This window comes from Cervus elaphus, chromosome 14 (assembly GCF_910594005.1).
Source record: "Cervus elaphus chromosome 14, mCerEla1.1, whole genome shotgun sequence".
Lineage (NCBI taxonomy): Eukaryota > Metazoa > Chordata > Mammalia > Artiodactyla > Cervidae > Cervus > Cervus elaphus.
The window spans coordinates 26321650-26336103 of NC_057828.1; the positions used below are offsets into that span (position 1 = coordinate 26321650).

The window sequence follows — 14454 nt, forward strand, 5'->3', positions numbered from 1 at the left end:
GAGCCTCCGGCAGCGGGAAGGAAAAAAGGGAATGTCTCTCAGTCGTGTCCGACTCTTTAGTCCATGGAATTCTCCAGGCCAGAATGCCTTTCCCTTCTCCGGGGAATCTTCCCAACCCAGAGGTCGAACGCAGGTCTTCCGTATTGCAGGAAAATTCTTTACCAGCTGAGCTATAAGGGAAGCCCTCCGGCAGCAGGGGAGGCCTGCAACCCACCGAACAGGAGGAGAGGGAGAAGGTGGGCAAATGGGTGGTGGGAGAGTGTGTACACTCAGGGGCTGGATTGAGGGAGCCGTGTCTGATGCCTTCTACTGCTGTGAATTCAGAGGCCAGGCCACCCACTCAGAGTGAGACAGGCAGGCAGAGGGAGGAGGACGTGAGCAAAGTAACGAGCCGGAAAAATCACCGAGGAGAAAACATGGCGTCGCTGGCAACCGCTCAGCGAGCCTCCGTTCCTGTGGGTGTCTCCCAATTCCAACTTCTCAGAAGATCTAGTTGGGTCGCTTTGTTGCTACACAATATGGATTTTTCTTATTAAATAAGGTTTTGGGTCAAGTCACTTCATAGATGGTTGGTTCCCTTATGGTTAACTTTTGGTTTAGTGCTCAGGGTGGTAAAGGTGATTCCTTCAACCCAGGGGACAAATTTGTACGGAAATAACCCCAAGGGGGCTTTTCTTAGAAAGGGGCTGTGGAGCTGGCACCAGCAGTGGTAGAGCTCACTAGCTTCAGTTCCAAAGTCCCTGTTTGCTGGGAACAGAAAGACTACATTTCCTCCTGTCCCCAACAGCCTGCACACTCTCAAGTCTCTCTACCTCTCTACCCACGTGACTGAGGGACTGGCTTCTGGCTTCTGGATGGAGTAGAAGTGAGGTATAGAAGGGGGTTGGACAGCTGGTATTTGTCAGGTGGAGTAAAACTGAAGCTTTGTTCTCACCCAGACACTCCAAGGTCAAAGCTAGTGGCAGAAGCTGAGCTCTGCTGAAGTCAAGAGTAAAATGAAGTAAGATGACTACTCCTGAGGTCAAGGAGAACTTTCCTTTTTGCCCTTGCACAGGAAGGCTCCTTGGGGAGCCAAAAAAGAAGGGGTGCCTCCCCATAGTAAGTTTGGACATGTATCCACAGGCCTCTGAAGTGGGATTCATCTTAGTAAAAAAAATGTTGCCCAAGGATATTGGGGAGGGTCCTAGGACGAGTCAGGTGTGAAAAAACAAACAAGATAATTGGACAAAGGTAAGCCCAGAAGGACCGTCCTATGTAAGTGATTTAAATCACCTCTAAACTGTGTTCCTCATTCAGGACGCTCTCACTCCTTTCTGAGTGTGGATTTCTGTCTAGTTTCTGACTTCCTGCACTCTTCCTCCTTAGAGAGGATGCCCACACCCTTTCTCTCTGGGATTGTATTTCTGCCTTGCTTCTGTCTTAAATAAATAAACTTATTCTGTGTGTGCTCTTCCACAAGTTATGCTGTGTCTCTAATAATAAACTTTGTACCTGTTTTTTAGAGTTTTGGCCTCTTTGAAACATTCTTGATCTCAAATGGAGGAAAGAGCTAGGGCCTCTTTGCTTCTGACCTCTATCCCCTGGTGGTCTGGTGGCTAGGATTCCTGGTTTTGATCCAGGCCACCCGGGTTCAATTCCTGGGCAGGGAACTACAATCTCTCTTCAGGACTGCTCACTGCTGTCTCTCTGAGATTAGAAGCATTGGCACCACTTCCCAGATCAACCCACTATAAAACCTCCCACACTAGAGCATTGCTTGCTTTCTCCTCTCATTAACTGAATAGAAGGGAGAGCAACCACCTAGAAGAAGTCTGGGTCAATAAATTACTGGTTCCATTGTCCATATGCCTTGAATTGGGATATGAGTTAAAAATAAACTTTTACTTTGCCAGATTGTTGCGATTTTGAGATAGTTAAAATATTTTAGCCTATGTGACTCATAAGATTTCTTATGTGAGCTGAAGGTTGATTATCATCACATTCTGATAATCTAATTTGTACATCTGCCCATGAGAGATACACTGCTGAGTGGCCCTACTTAATAATTTTGTTGGCTGGTGGGGACCCACACTCCTGATAAAGGCCTGGCTAAGCAAGAGCAATATTTGTCTTTTAGACTTTTTCACTGCTTCCTGGCTTGGTACTCTAATCATCTGAGTTTTATTTAGATGTATCAGCGCCTCAAGGCAGACAGTGATGTCTCAATAAGCAGAAGTTGCCCCCAAACTGACCAATTAGGGGAAAGGTCAACAACTCTGAGTCACCTATGATAAAAGGGTATTTTTCTAAACTTACAAAAATCTCTTATAAATCAACAAGAAAAAGACAGACAAGGCAATCTTCCAAATCAAAAGGGAAAAGAAAAGCAAATAACCAATAAAATGAATAGATCCTCAACCTCCCATTGCTTCTCATAAATTCTAGCAATGAAGATACTAGGGCTGCTAGTGTGCACATTACTACTAAGGAATACCCTTGGTCCCTGAAATCACCCCAACCCTGAGCTCTGGTGAAATGGTAGTTGGGGCAGCCTAGGTGCTGGGTGATGGTGGGTGAGGGTAGCAGAGACTTCATGCTCATTATGGCAAAGTTCCTCTCTTATTTGGCTGTTGGAACTGATGCCAACCAGTATGGATCTAGGAAATACAGAATTCTGAGCTGATATCTCAGAGATCTCTAGTCATCATTTTACAGATGGCACAGGAAGGTCAGTTACCTGTCCAGGTAACTATTTCTCCTTTGATGTTCCACATATAACTCACACTCACTGTTCCCAACAGAGCTCATCACCTTTCTCCCCATACGAGCTTTTCTGGAATTCTTTATCTTGAAGAATGGCACCTCCCACCCACACCCAGACAGCTACGCCAGAGAGCTGGGAGTCACCATGGACCCTCTCCCTCAATCTCACTGATCCATCTGTCTCCACCTCTTGCTAATTGCCGTCTGTCTATCTCTCCTATCCACAGCCCCATCTCCAACTTTTTTGGGTTTTGCCACACAGTGAGGCTTGTGGGATCTTAGTTCCCTGACGAGGGGGTGGAATCCAGGCTCCCGTCAGGAGAAGCACAAAACCCTAAGCCACAGGACCGCCAAGGAGCCCCCTACCCCCCATCTCCACCTCCATTGTTTTTCCCTGATTTGGGATTATTTCAGCCTGAACTAGGGCGCCTCTCATTTAACCACCTTTGGCACTTTTCCTTCCCAGAGAAGCCAGAGTGACCTTCAAACACTGGAGCCTCATGGCGCCTCACTGCTGTTCTGAATCCTGAGGGGTCTCCACGTTAAGATGAGACAAGTAAAAAAAAAAAAAAAAAAAAAAGATGAGACAAGTGTATTGTGGCCTGGCCCCGCCCACCTGTCCTACCTCAACTCCCTGGCTGCAGACACAGGTAGGGTTTCTAGTGGCTGTTCAAACACGCCATAGGCTCTTGTTCCTTCAGTTTCTCCACGTTGCTCCTTTCTCAGTTTGCTCCTTTGGCTCAGAATCCCCTCTCAGGTCGCTCTCCAAAGCCCTCCTTTTTGTTCAAGTCACAGCTCAAAAGCTCCTTCCTCTGAAGACACAACTTGCCCTGAGATTTCCTTGCTTCTCCTGCTCACTTGCATTGCACCCTGACCTTGCCTACCCTCTGACATTATCCTCCCAGTCTGTCTTCCAGGGGCTCTGTAAGCTCCTGGATGGTGGGGCAGCTTCTTCTAAATATTAAATCCCCAGGGCCAATCTAGGGGGAATGAGCAATAAGTGTGTGTGGAAAGGAACAGATGCTCAATCAACAAGACAGTTTCTCATGTCTGGGAGCTCAGGGCAGTGTGGGGGATGGGTTCATAAGGACCTCGTGCTGATGGTAGACTCGGGGGTCTGGTATCTGGAGAGGCGAAGGGGATCAGGTGCAAGCTGAAACACACACCTCATTCACAACACCGCACTAGAAAAAGAAATCCAAGTCTTGGTCTCTGAGCATGATGAGAATATGTGCTCTTTGAAGAGAGAGAGTGCACTGGCCTGGAGTTTCCAACAGGGTCTGTTTACAGGGAGATATTGACTTTCACTTTGCAGGAGGAACCCTGGAAGGGAGCTTGGCTCCTGTGCACCCTGCCCTCCTCTGCTCTCCTCCCAGCCTGGAGGGCAGCCTTTTTCTCCTGTGAATGACCAATCCTGATGGTGGGAGGTGGCCTGCTGGTAACTCTTCAGAACCTGGCAGCAGATTAAAGGACAGTCTTTGAAAAATAAACAAATGGCCTCAAACCTTAACTTCTCTAAGAAAATCCACTGTTTACCCAAGAGCTTGTGTGAATGGAGCTGGTAAGGAGTAACAAACCTGGACTTCAGTTAAAGCAGTAAAAAGGAATTTTATGGGACCAGTGGGAAACATCTACTCCTGCTTTACTGACTATGCCAAAGCCTTTGACTGTGTGGATCACAACAAACTGTGGAAAATTCTTCAAGTGATGGGAATACCAGACCACCTGACCTGCCTCTTGAGAAATCTGTATGCAGGTCAGGAAGCAACAGTTAGGACTGGACATGGAACAACAGACTGGTTCCAAATCAGGAAAGGAGTATGTCAAGGCTGTATATTGTCACCCTGCTTATTTAAATTATATGCAGAGTACATCATGAGAAACGCTGCGCTGGATGAAGCACAAGCTGGAATGAAGAACCTCAGTTATGCAGATGACACCACCCTTATGGCAGAAAGCAAAGAAGAACTAGAGCCTCTTGATGAAAGTGAAAGAGGAGAGCGAAAAAGTTGGCTTAAAACTCAACATTCAGAAAACTAAGATCATGGCATCTGGTCCCATCACTTCATGGCAAATAGATGGGGAAACAATGGAAACAGTGACAGACTTTTTTGGGCTTCAAAATCACTGCAGATAGTGATTGCAGCCATGAAATTAAAAGACACTTGCTCCTTGGAAGAAAAGTTATGATCAACCTAGACAGCATATTAAAAAGCAGAGACATTACTTTGCCAACAAAGGTCCATCTAGTCAAAGCTATGATTTTTCCAGTAATCATGTATGGATGTGAGATTTGAACTATAAAGAAAGCTGAGTGCCGAAGAATTGATGCTTTTGAACTGTGGTGTTGGAGAAGACTCAGAGTCCCTTGGACTGCAAGGAGATCCAACCAGTCCATCCTAAAGGAAATCAGTCCTGAATATTCATTGGAAGGACTGATGCTGAAGCTGAAACTCCAATACTTTGGCCACCTGATGTGAAGAACTAACTGATTTGAAAAGACCCTGATGCTGGGAAAGATTGAAGACAAGAGGAGAAGGGGAACAGAGAATGAGATGGTTGGATGGCATCACCGACTCAATGGACATGAGTTTGAGTAAACTCCAGGAGTTGGTGATGGACAGGGAGGCCTGGTTTGCTGCAGTCCATGGTGTTGCAAAGAGTTGGACATGACTGAGCAACTGAACTGACTGAACAGAGGGGAAAGAACTGAACTCCATCCCCATGAATGCAGAGGTGACTGGGTTTTAAAGGGTGAATAAGAGGAAATGGGTCTCAGGTGAAACTGACAAGGATGGGGGCAATGAGATGGTGTTGGGCAGGCGGTAATGATTACAGTTCAAAGGAATGGTTCTCAGGCCCTTGAGAAAGACACTTCTGAGTTGTAGGAGATTCGTACACATCTGTAAAGGACAGAGGGAGGATTCGCAGTGGTGAAGCCTTTCGAGTAAGGGCTCTGAAAGTGAGACAGGTTGTGACCTGGGACCCTTTGCTGCAATGCTTGCTCCTGGACAAAGGTCTCCTGCAGCAACAAAATACAAAGAAACTACAAGGGACTAAAAATAGTTGTGTGCATGTGCAGTGGGGGAAAATTAGGAACAAGAAGATACAAAAAGACCCCAAACCCAGCAAAAGCAGGGGTCTACTTTTGCACCCTGCTTTTGCACTGCTCATGCACCCTGCACCTAGGACCACTGAAGGGCGGGCAACCCACTTAAGCTACCCTTCCAGCTCTACCCCTGGATCCACCCCTGCCCTCACCCCACATAAGGGGTCAGCAGTCCCCCACTCCCCACCCCCTCAGAGAGCAAAGGGAGGGAATCTGTTTCTTGTTTTTGCTTCCTGGTGCTGCAGTTCAAGTTCCAACATAGCCTTGCCTGAATTTCTTGTCTCCCCTCTGCCTCTTACTGGTTTCTATTGATTAAGGAGGCCCAGAGCAAAAGTCTGTAAACAAGGAAAGGAGGTGGGGATCCAGGGGCCAGCCCTCAGATATTGGCAGGAACAGAACACTGAAACCTCCTGGCAGCAGTGAGTTTTCTCAAGTAGGCATTTGAACTAGAAGCTGGGGTCATCCTCGGGGCTTAGCCTTATGCAGCAAGAAGCCATGGTGGCGTTTACCCACAGCACAGACTTTTCCACGGAGCGGGTTATGGGTCTAAAGTTCTGCAGTTCTCAGAGCCATCTGCCAGTAGGAGCTGCTAAACATTTAAAATGCTCCCTTCGACGTCCGCTTTCCCTGTTCGCTGGGCTCCAGTCACGCAGTTAAGTGGGCCGTGTGCAGGAAGCCAAGAGGCCGTGGAGAGCGGGTGGAATGTGGGCGGGTGAGGGGTTGCGTCGCAGGCCACCAGGAAGACGGAGCAATAAAGCGACAGTGACCGGTCAGAGAGAGAGAGTGGGCAGCCAGGCCTCCGGCTTCGGTTTCCTGATCCCTGCTTCCCCCAGGGGCGTCTGAGTATCCCGGCCCGCTCTGTCTCCTGTCCCTCGGTTACCGCCGGGTCCTCGGCGCTGCAGTTAGGGGTCCCCTCCTTGCGCACAGCCAGTCCCGCCGCCTCGGCGCGCGGAGAGTGCCAGGGCGGGTGACTGGACTAGCCCTGGCTCCGCCCTCTCGCCCGGAGCTCTGAGCGCCCGGCGCCCTCCTCTCTCCAACGCTGCCCCGTGTGCGCTCAGGCCGCCGCCCGCGATCGCTGGGTCATGGGCGCCGCCGGCTCCTCGGCTCTGGCCCGCCTGGGCCTCCCCGCGCCGCCCGGGCCCCGCTGGCTGGGGGTGGCCGCCCTGGGACTGGCCGCGGTGGCGCTGGGAGCCGTCGCCTGGCGCCGCGCGCGGCCCGGTCGGCGCCGGCGGCTGCAGCAGGTGGGCACGGTGAGCGAGCTGTGGATCTACCCGGTCAAGTCCTGCAAGGGCGTGTCGGTGGACGCGGCCGAGTGCACGGCCCTGGGGCTGCGCAGCGGCCACCTGCGGGACAGGTAGGGCCGGGCGCGGGAACAGCGCGGGACCTGCCGGGGAGGGGGCGGGTTGGGGGAGCTGGGGCTTGTCCCGGGGAAGGAGAACAGAGGTTTGCCGCGTGGCTTTCCTGGGCTGCTTGTTGGGTCATCTGCCTCTGATCTTGTATCTGGAAAGGTCAAGTTCTTGTCTGGTTCAGATTTGGAAAGCTAGTGGATTGCAGCTGTTAGCTGCGAGTTTCTGTACCTGTAGGGCTCGGTGAGGCCAGACAACCCGAAAGGCTGGAGTTTGGAGCAGAGAAAACTTCATTGCAGGGCCATGCAAGGAGACTGGTGTCACAGGCCTCCCCCAAACCTCTCCTGGAAAGGTTTTGACAAAGCTTTTTTTTTTTTTTTTAATTTATCTTTATTTATTTGTTGGTCTGCACTGGGATCTCTGGTTGTGACCGGTGAACTACTAGTTGCACCACGTGGGATACAGCTCCCTGACCAGTGATCAGACCCCGGCCCCTGCACTGGGATCAGAGTCCCAGCCACTGAACCACCAGGGAAGTCCCCTGACAGAGCATTTTTAACGCCAGGTGAGGGGGTGTCGCAGGGTCAGAAATAAGATCCTGCACAATTCTCTTGACTGGCTTACAGTGAAGTATCATGGGAGGGTCACAGGAGTTAATGTTTTCATTCCTCAGGCTCCAGGAGGCCTGGAGCTGTGTACTCATGGTCGTCTAGTAGTTAATATCTTCCATTTGGTGAGGGTTTTTATATCTGTAAAACAGCCCAGGAAATATGTATCAAATACTGTTATCTAGGTGTGCTGTAGTCCATGGATTTGCAAAGAGTCTGTACTTAGCCATTGAGCAACAGGGTACTTCAGAGAGGACCTAGAGCAGAGATGGGGGAGGGAGTGTCCTGGGAAAGTCCCACAGGGTCCTGCTTGCTTACAAAGTCTCTGTCCCTCCCTGGAGGAGAGGCTCTATAAAAACATGGGGTCTGATTGCTTATCTCCAAGGTTGCTGTTCTAAATTTTCTGATTCTTAGTATGAACACAATAGTAGAAAAATAAAATGTTCTTGGCACTCGTGGGTAGATGGGAGCAATGCTGAAACCAATGCTTGTTCAAGCACATTGGCCTTGCCAGGGCTGGTCCCTCACCATTTCCAATCCCTGGCGAAGGTTCCTGAGACATGCTGGAGGTTGGGGCCCTGACCCATTGTAATACGTAATGAGCAGAGGGCAGTCTTCTGTGGGGGAGAGGAGATGGCAGGTGGACCGTGCGTGTAATACTTGCCACTAAAAGAATAGTGTGTCCCCTCCCCCAGAGGCAGAGTGGTCTTCAGCAAAGAACTTTAGGTAAAGTCCTGATCTACATAGGACCTGACACATCAGAATTTCATCCTCCTGCCTCAGAAAAGGTGCCCTGTCATTTTTCTCCCCCTAGAGGTGAGCCCACAGACATACTCGTGGACACAGAATGGTGCCAGGTGCATAAGGGGAAGGCCATCCTGGCAAGTGTCAACTTAAAAAAAAAAAATGCACAACGTGAGTGTTAAGTTTTACTTGGGGCAAAATGAGGACTGCTGCCCAGGAGCCAGAACCTCAGATAGCTCTGAGAAACTGTTCCAAAGAGACAGAGGGGAAAGGTCAGTACGCATGTGATTTCGGGAAGAGGGAATACATGCAATCAAGCCCATATTTTTCCAGAAGATTTCTACTAGTCTCATGAAGCTTTGCTTGTCATGAGGAACAGTCATCACCTCCAAGGATTTTAGTGCTTTTCCAAATGTGAGGAGATACAAAAATTGGGCTCACAAAATTGGCCCCTGAAAACGTCTAACCATCTGAGGACCTGTGTTCGCAGTTTTTCCCAGAGCGCCTCTCCGCTCTCCACCCTGAACCCCTTTCAGGAGGTGTTGAAGGTCAGCAGCTGCAGCAACACGTGGTTTAATCCTTGTAGAGGGAGATGGCCAGTCCCTTGGCATGTGCCGATCGGTAGTTGAGACAGGGGAGGATTCCAAACCCTAGAAAGAGTGATCAAGGAAGAACGGAACCTCCTTTTTTGCTTCCTTAGGATGAAGACGCTTTGCTGTCTGGCTGGGATGGGTTAGCTGTGGTCCTGGGTCTAGAGGAGGGAGGTTTGCAGACTGGTCGTTGCGGGAGCCTTCTAGCAGAGGATGTCTGCTGTCCTGAGTTCACTCCCGGGATGCGTGTATTCTCTCTTTGCTGAAGATTGCTCTTCCCTTAAAGAAATGTGGGCTCCCACGGCATGGAAAAACTTCCGGTTGTTTTAGGAAAGTGTTGTGTGAAGCTCACAGGGGATTTTCCACCCCTTTCACCCAGATGTCTAATCCTGGAGAGTTATTTAGTTTTGGCTGTGCTGGGGTCTTCCTTCCTGCACGTGCTTTCTCTAGTTACGGTGAGCGGGGCTGCTGTTCCTTGCTGTACGTAGGGTTCTCGTTGCGATGCCTTCTCTTGAGGAGCGCAGGCTCTGGGTGTGCAGGCTCAGCAGTTGTGGCACATGGACTTCAGTTGCCCCGCACCCTGTGGAATCTTCCTGGACCAGGGCTGGAACGAACCCTTGGCCCCTGCATTGGCAGGTGGATTCCTATCCACTGTACCACCAGGGGAGTCCCTGGAGAGTTTTTTAAGACTGTAGTATCCTGAGTTTCCCATCCCAGGCCTATGGAGTAGGAGTGAAACAAGCTTGTGTAGGGTGTGTCGACTTAAAAAATAGTCACAACCTACAAGTTGAGTTCTAAGTTGAGTTCTATTTGGCGGGAATTTTTAGGACCTCAAACCCAGGAGATAGCATCTCAAGTGACCCTGAGAGAACTGCTCTGAAGAGGCAGAAGAGAGGAGCCAGGTTATATAGGAGTTTTGCAACAGAGGGCAGGTAGTCAGTCCGATTGTCAAAAGTTTTTTGTAAATTAAAAAAAAACTAGATATCCCACGTTAAGGAATTTAGCGCTTTTCTATAATGGGAAGATGCAAGCGTCTGAGCTCACTGAAATCATTCCTCTGATATGCACCATACCTGTCTGGGGCCAGCATCCTATTTTCACAGCCTGAGTTTCTCAGGGCTCACCAAGGGAGTGGCAGGTATTCTTCCTGAGTTCCCTCAGGGTTCACCAGCTCGCAATGGAGGGCTGAAATTGCTGCTGACTGATAAAGAACCTACCTGCCAATACAGGAGATGTAAGAGATACGGGTTCCATTCCTGGGTTGGGAAGATCCCCTAGAAAAGGGCAGACAACCCACTCCAATATTCTTGGCTGGAGAATCCCCTGGACAGAGGAGCCTGGTCTGCTAGAGTCCATAGGGTCGCAAAGAGCCGGACATGATTGAAGCGACTTAGCACTCACGTGACATCCTTGTTTGCTGATATGGCAGGAAATACTCCACTTCTCAGGTGTGAAAGTCTCCCCAGGTGATTCTGATGCTATCATTAGAGGGTTTTCTCTGGGACCATTAAGAAGAATCTGAGCTAAACAGCTCCTCAAGTGTGAAGGATTAGAAAAGCCTCCTGATTGCTGGGAAGACTTGAGCCAGAGTGAAGACATAAATTCTCATGCCGCACATCCAGAGAAAAAGCACTTGTGCTTCCTTCTTCACATGAAGCACTGATGCTATTTCACAGAGATTCAGTGCTTGCCTGTGTGTCCGCTTTTCATCAGGAATAACTATTGTTTCCCACTGCATGTTGCCACTACTTTGCTGTGACTGGCTTCTATGGAAAGATAATATTTTTCCTTCGCTTTTCTGCCTCTGTGGACGTCTGAAAATAGATGGAACTGTATCAGCGTTCCCTTGTTTTGAACAATATATACTTGAGATGGGATAGCGTGGTGTGGAGACTGGGGTGAGGCAGGGGAAAGCAATGGAATACTTTTATTTGGTGGTTCATACTCAGCAGACACTGAACTAAGACCTTTCAACAGATAATATAATTTAAGCCTCATAGCAATCTTGCGGGCTAGATATTGTGTCCACTTTGCAAATAAAGAAATGGTATCAGAAAGGATGAGTATCTTACCTGAGATCACAGTGATCTCGGTGAGGCGGCAGTAAAGTGAGATCTTAATTCCCTGCCCAGGAATTGAACCTGTGTAGCCTGGATGAGAATCAAGGATCTTAGCCACCAGGCCAGCAAGGGCTGGAGGCTAGAAGCTATTTTTCCCCTGGATCTTTACCCCCAGTGAAAAACACACTTATCACAGAGGTAGAAATTGTAAATGCTGATACAAAGTTTATTATTAGCAATGTGGAGAGAAAGGGTGTAGGCAGCCCTCTTAATGAGCAGGAGCCCATCTATCTCTTCTCTCAGAAAATGCTAACAGTTGTAAGTATCCAGCCTGAAGCCCACTTCTTTGGGCCCCTGTGAAATGCAAACAGGAGGCCAGTTGTAACTATTTAACCTGGAGCCCATCTGTCTCCTACAACAACAAGACCACTGTATGCTGGAGGGATTTGAACTCAGATCTCTGAGGGCAACATTCATGCCCTTGCTGTGAAGCCAGTATGTGATTTACAAGGGCAAGGATCACACCAAGTCTCAGGAGACCTCCAGAGAAGTCACTTAACCTCTTCCGAGCTTGTTTTTTATTGGCTAAAGAGGTTGAATTTGATGATCTCCAAGTCCCTGTCTAATCTATATTTTATTTATGAAGAGATAACTGAAACTGGAAAACAAACTGGAAAGAACTTTGCTATAACACTGTTATTCTCCCAACTTGAGATTTCCATCATGAAACTATGAAGAGTCTACGAAGGTAGGAAAAGGCCGCCTTGATTTATTTCCACTTTGAACCCGTGTCTTTGGAACTGTTCTCAGACGCTGACTGCTTCCTCTATAAGTGCTCTGGGCCTTCAATTTCTAGAGCTGTTCTAGTCAAAGCCTTTAACATATCTGTGAGCACTGGGCCTGAGCGCCCTGAGCTTTGAGCTGGTTTCAAGACTGTCCAGCAAAACGCTCACACTGGCTGTTTGGCACAGATTCTGGGCTGTCCTCCTTGACTGTATGTCTCACCCATTGATAAATCCACCCCAGCCCTTTACGAAGCCAGCCCTTCATTTCTTCTGCACGGACTATTCCCTCTTGTGGTGGGGCTCCTGTTTTCCTGCCTTTGCTGGCTCGGTCCTTCCCGCTTCCCAGGCCAGTCTGTCCGTTTAGAAATGACACTTTCCATCTGTCTTGCACTCTGCTCCCTGAACACTGCTGTGGGTCGTTCAGGGCATCGCTGTTCCTTTGGAGACTTAGTTCTGGGCTCTGCAATGCTCTTCATGCCACACACTCGTGTTTTCTGTGTAAAACGAAGGTGCTGGCTTTCAGGGTTGCAGGTGAGAAGAAGTGGGTCATGATCAAATCCACACTGCAGACAGATCCTTTCTTGCCCGTCTGGCAGAGCAGAGGTCATTATTCACTCCTGGGCATCATTTGTGTGCCAGAGGTGAAAAATAACATCACTTCGGCTACAGGGTAACGGGGGTAGCTGATGTGTGTTGTCGACAGCACTTTGCATCCTCTGTTGTGATCATCCTGCCCCAGTGACAGGCTGCTTGCAAGTTGCCTCTTGCTCCATCCATTGCAAGTTAGCACAGAACTTCCAGCAACCACTTCTGCCTCCTCCCAGGGATTAACACCCAGGTGATTATATAATAAGCTGAGGGTGACACTTGACTGCAGGGTTTCAAGTGAAGAGAAAGATGGGAGGTGAGAAGACTTGGCCCAGGGAAGGGCTGACTTTTAGAAATAATGGTCCGTGGGGGTGTGTGACTCCTGTCTGGATAAGCCTGGTCGTATGGGGCTCTCAGAGAGAGGCTCGTTTCAGAGCAGGACGGGCCATGTTGGAAGTTCAGGTGCAGGCTTTGGTGGGGTTCCTCAGAGCAGGGCCACCCAGGACTCTGTGTGCAAGGATGAAGCTGGAAATAAGGAACGGCCCAGCCCTGAGGGACTTGTTGTTGTTCAGCTGCTGATGATGCCCGACTCTTTGCAACCCCATGGACTGTAGCACACCAGGCTTCCCTGTCCTTCACCATCCCTTGGAGTTTGCTCAAACTCATGTCCATTGAGTCATTGATGCCATCCAATCACTTCAGTCTCTCTCGCCCCCTTCTCCTCCTGCCCTCAATCTTTCCCAGCATCTCAGGGCTGTGACAAGGTAGGCAGGAAAGCCCTGGGTCACAGAACCCACTCTCACCCTGCAGGTGAATGGGCTAGGGAACCCTGAAAGCCAAAGATGCCTGGGAAAAAAAAAAGGAGGCCTCCTCAGAGGGTCGGGGACCTAGTACTGCCCAGCATCCTCAGCTCCGGGGAGAGTAGCCACAGCAATTCCCAAAATGCCTTTGCTCTGTCACCATCGCCACTGCCACCGTGGTACCCTCGCAGCAGCATGCATGCCAGGGAGCTGGGCTCGGGATCCAGCCCGGGTCTGCCAGCTTGGAGGCGGGTTCTCCAGCACTTGGACAGGGATAGGCTGTCTGAAGGGGAGGTTCCAGAGAGGAGACTCCCTGCCAGAGGCAGAGAGGGCAGAGACCTGCCTCACCAGGTTATCTCACCATTCCGTCTGGCTCCAGGCATATTTTGAAATATCTCCCTCATTCTAGCAGGGGCTGTCCTTTTTATCCTGCTCACGTGTGGGAGGCCTCAGCTTTCAGTGGTGGTTCACTCATCCGAGTCTGCAGAGTTCCTCACCCACTGCTCTTGTTCTGTCTAAAACAGTGATGTTGAAACTCATTTTCCCAAGGGGCGGCACACTTAGTAATCACATCATATGTGTGGTATAACCCAAAATGTCAGTATATGCATTCCTATAGATAAGAGCATAACCAGCCTAACATTCCATTCTTCAGCTCACTCTGCACCCCACTCTCTCCCTGGATGTGATACACAGAGTGAAAGCTGAGCCCAGAACTGGAGGTGGGGGGTGGGGACTGTGTAGAAGGTGAGTTCTTATCTAACACATGATTTGCCTAAGTCATTTATTTTCTCCAGCTTTACTGAGATAACTGAAATATAACATTGAGTAAGTTTCAGGTGTACAATGTGATGATTAGATACACACATATATTGTGAAATGATTGCCGTAATTAGGCTAATGAACATATCCTTCACTACACATAATTTCCATTTTGTTGCTGTTGTTATTGTGAGAGCATTTGAGATTTTCTCTCCTAACAATTTTCAAGTGTAAATACTGTATTATTAACTGTAGATGTCATAATGTACATTACAGACATCTTTTCCCCTTAGAGCTCAAAGTTTGTACCCTTTGACCAC

The 14454-nt window shown here is 49.1% G+C and overlaps 1 protein-coding gene across 1 annotated transcript in view; it reads left to right on the forward strand.

Annotated features, from left to right (window-relative positions):
- The first annotated feature begins 6560 nt into the window (after positions 1-6560).
- MTARC2 (mitochondrial amidoxime reducing component 2) overlaps positions 6561-14454 on the forward strand; it is a 37992-nt gene continuing 30098 nt past the window's right edge. The window contains exon 1 of the mRNA XM_043923630.1: positions 6561-7205. Within this exon, the coding sequence (XP_043779565.1) occupies positions 6934-7205 (272 nt within the window). The 5' untranslated portion in view covers positions 6561-6933. The remainder of the gene's footprint in view (positions 7206-14454) is intronic.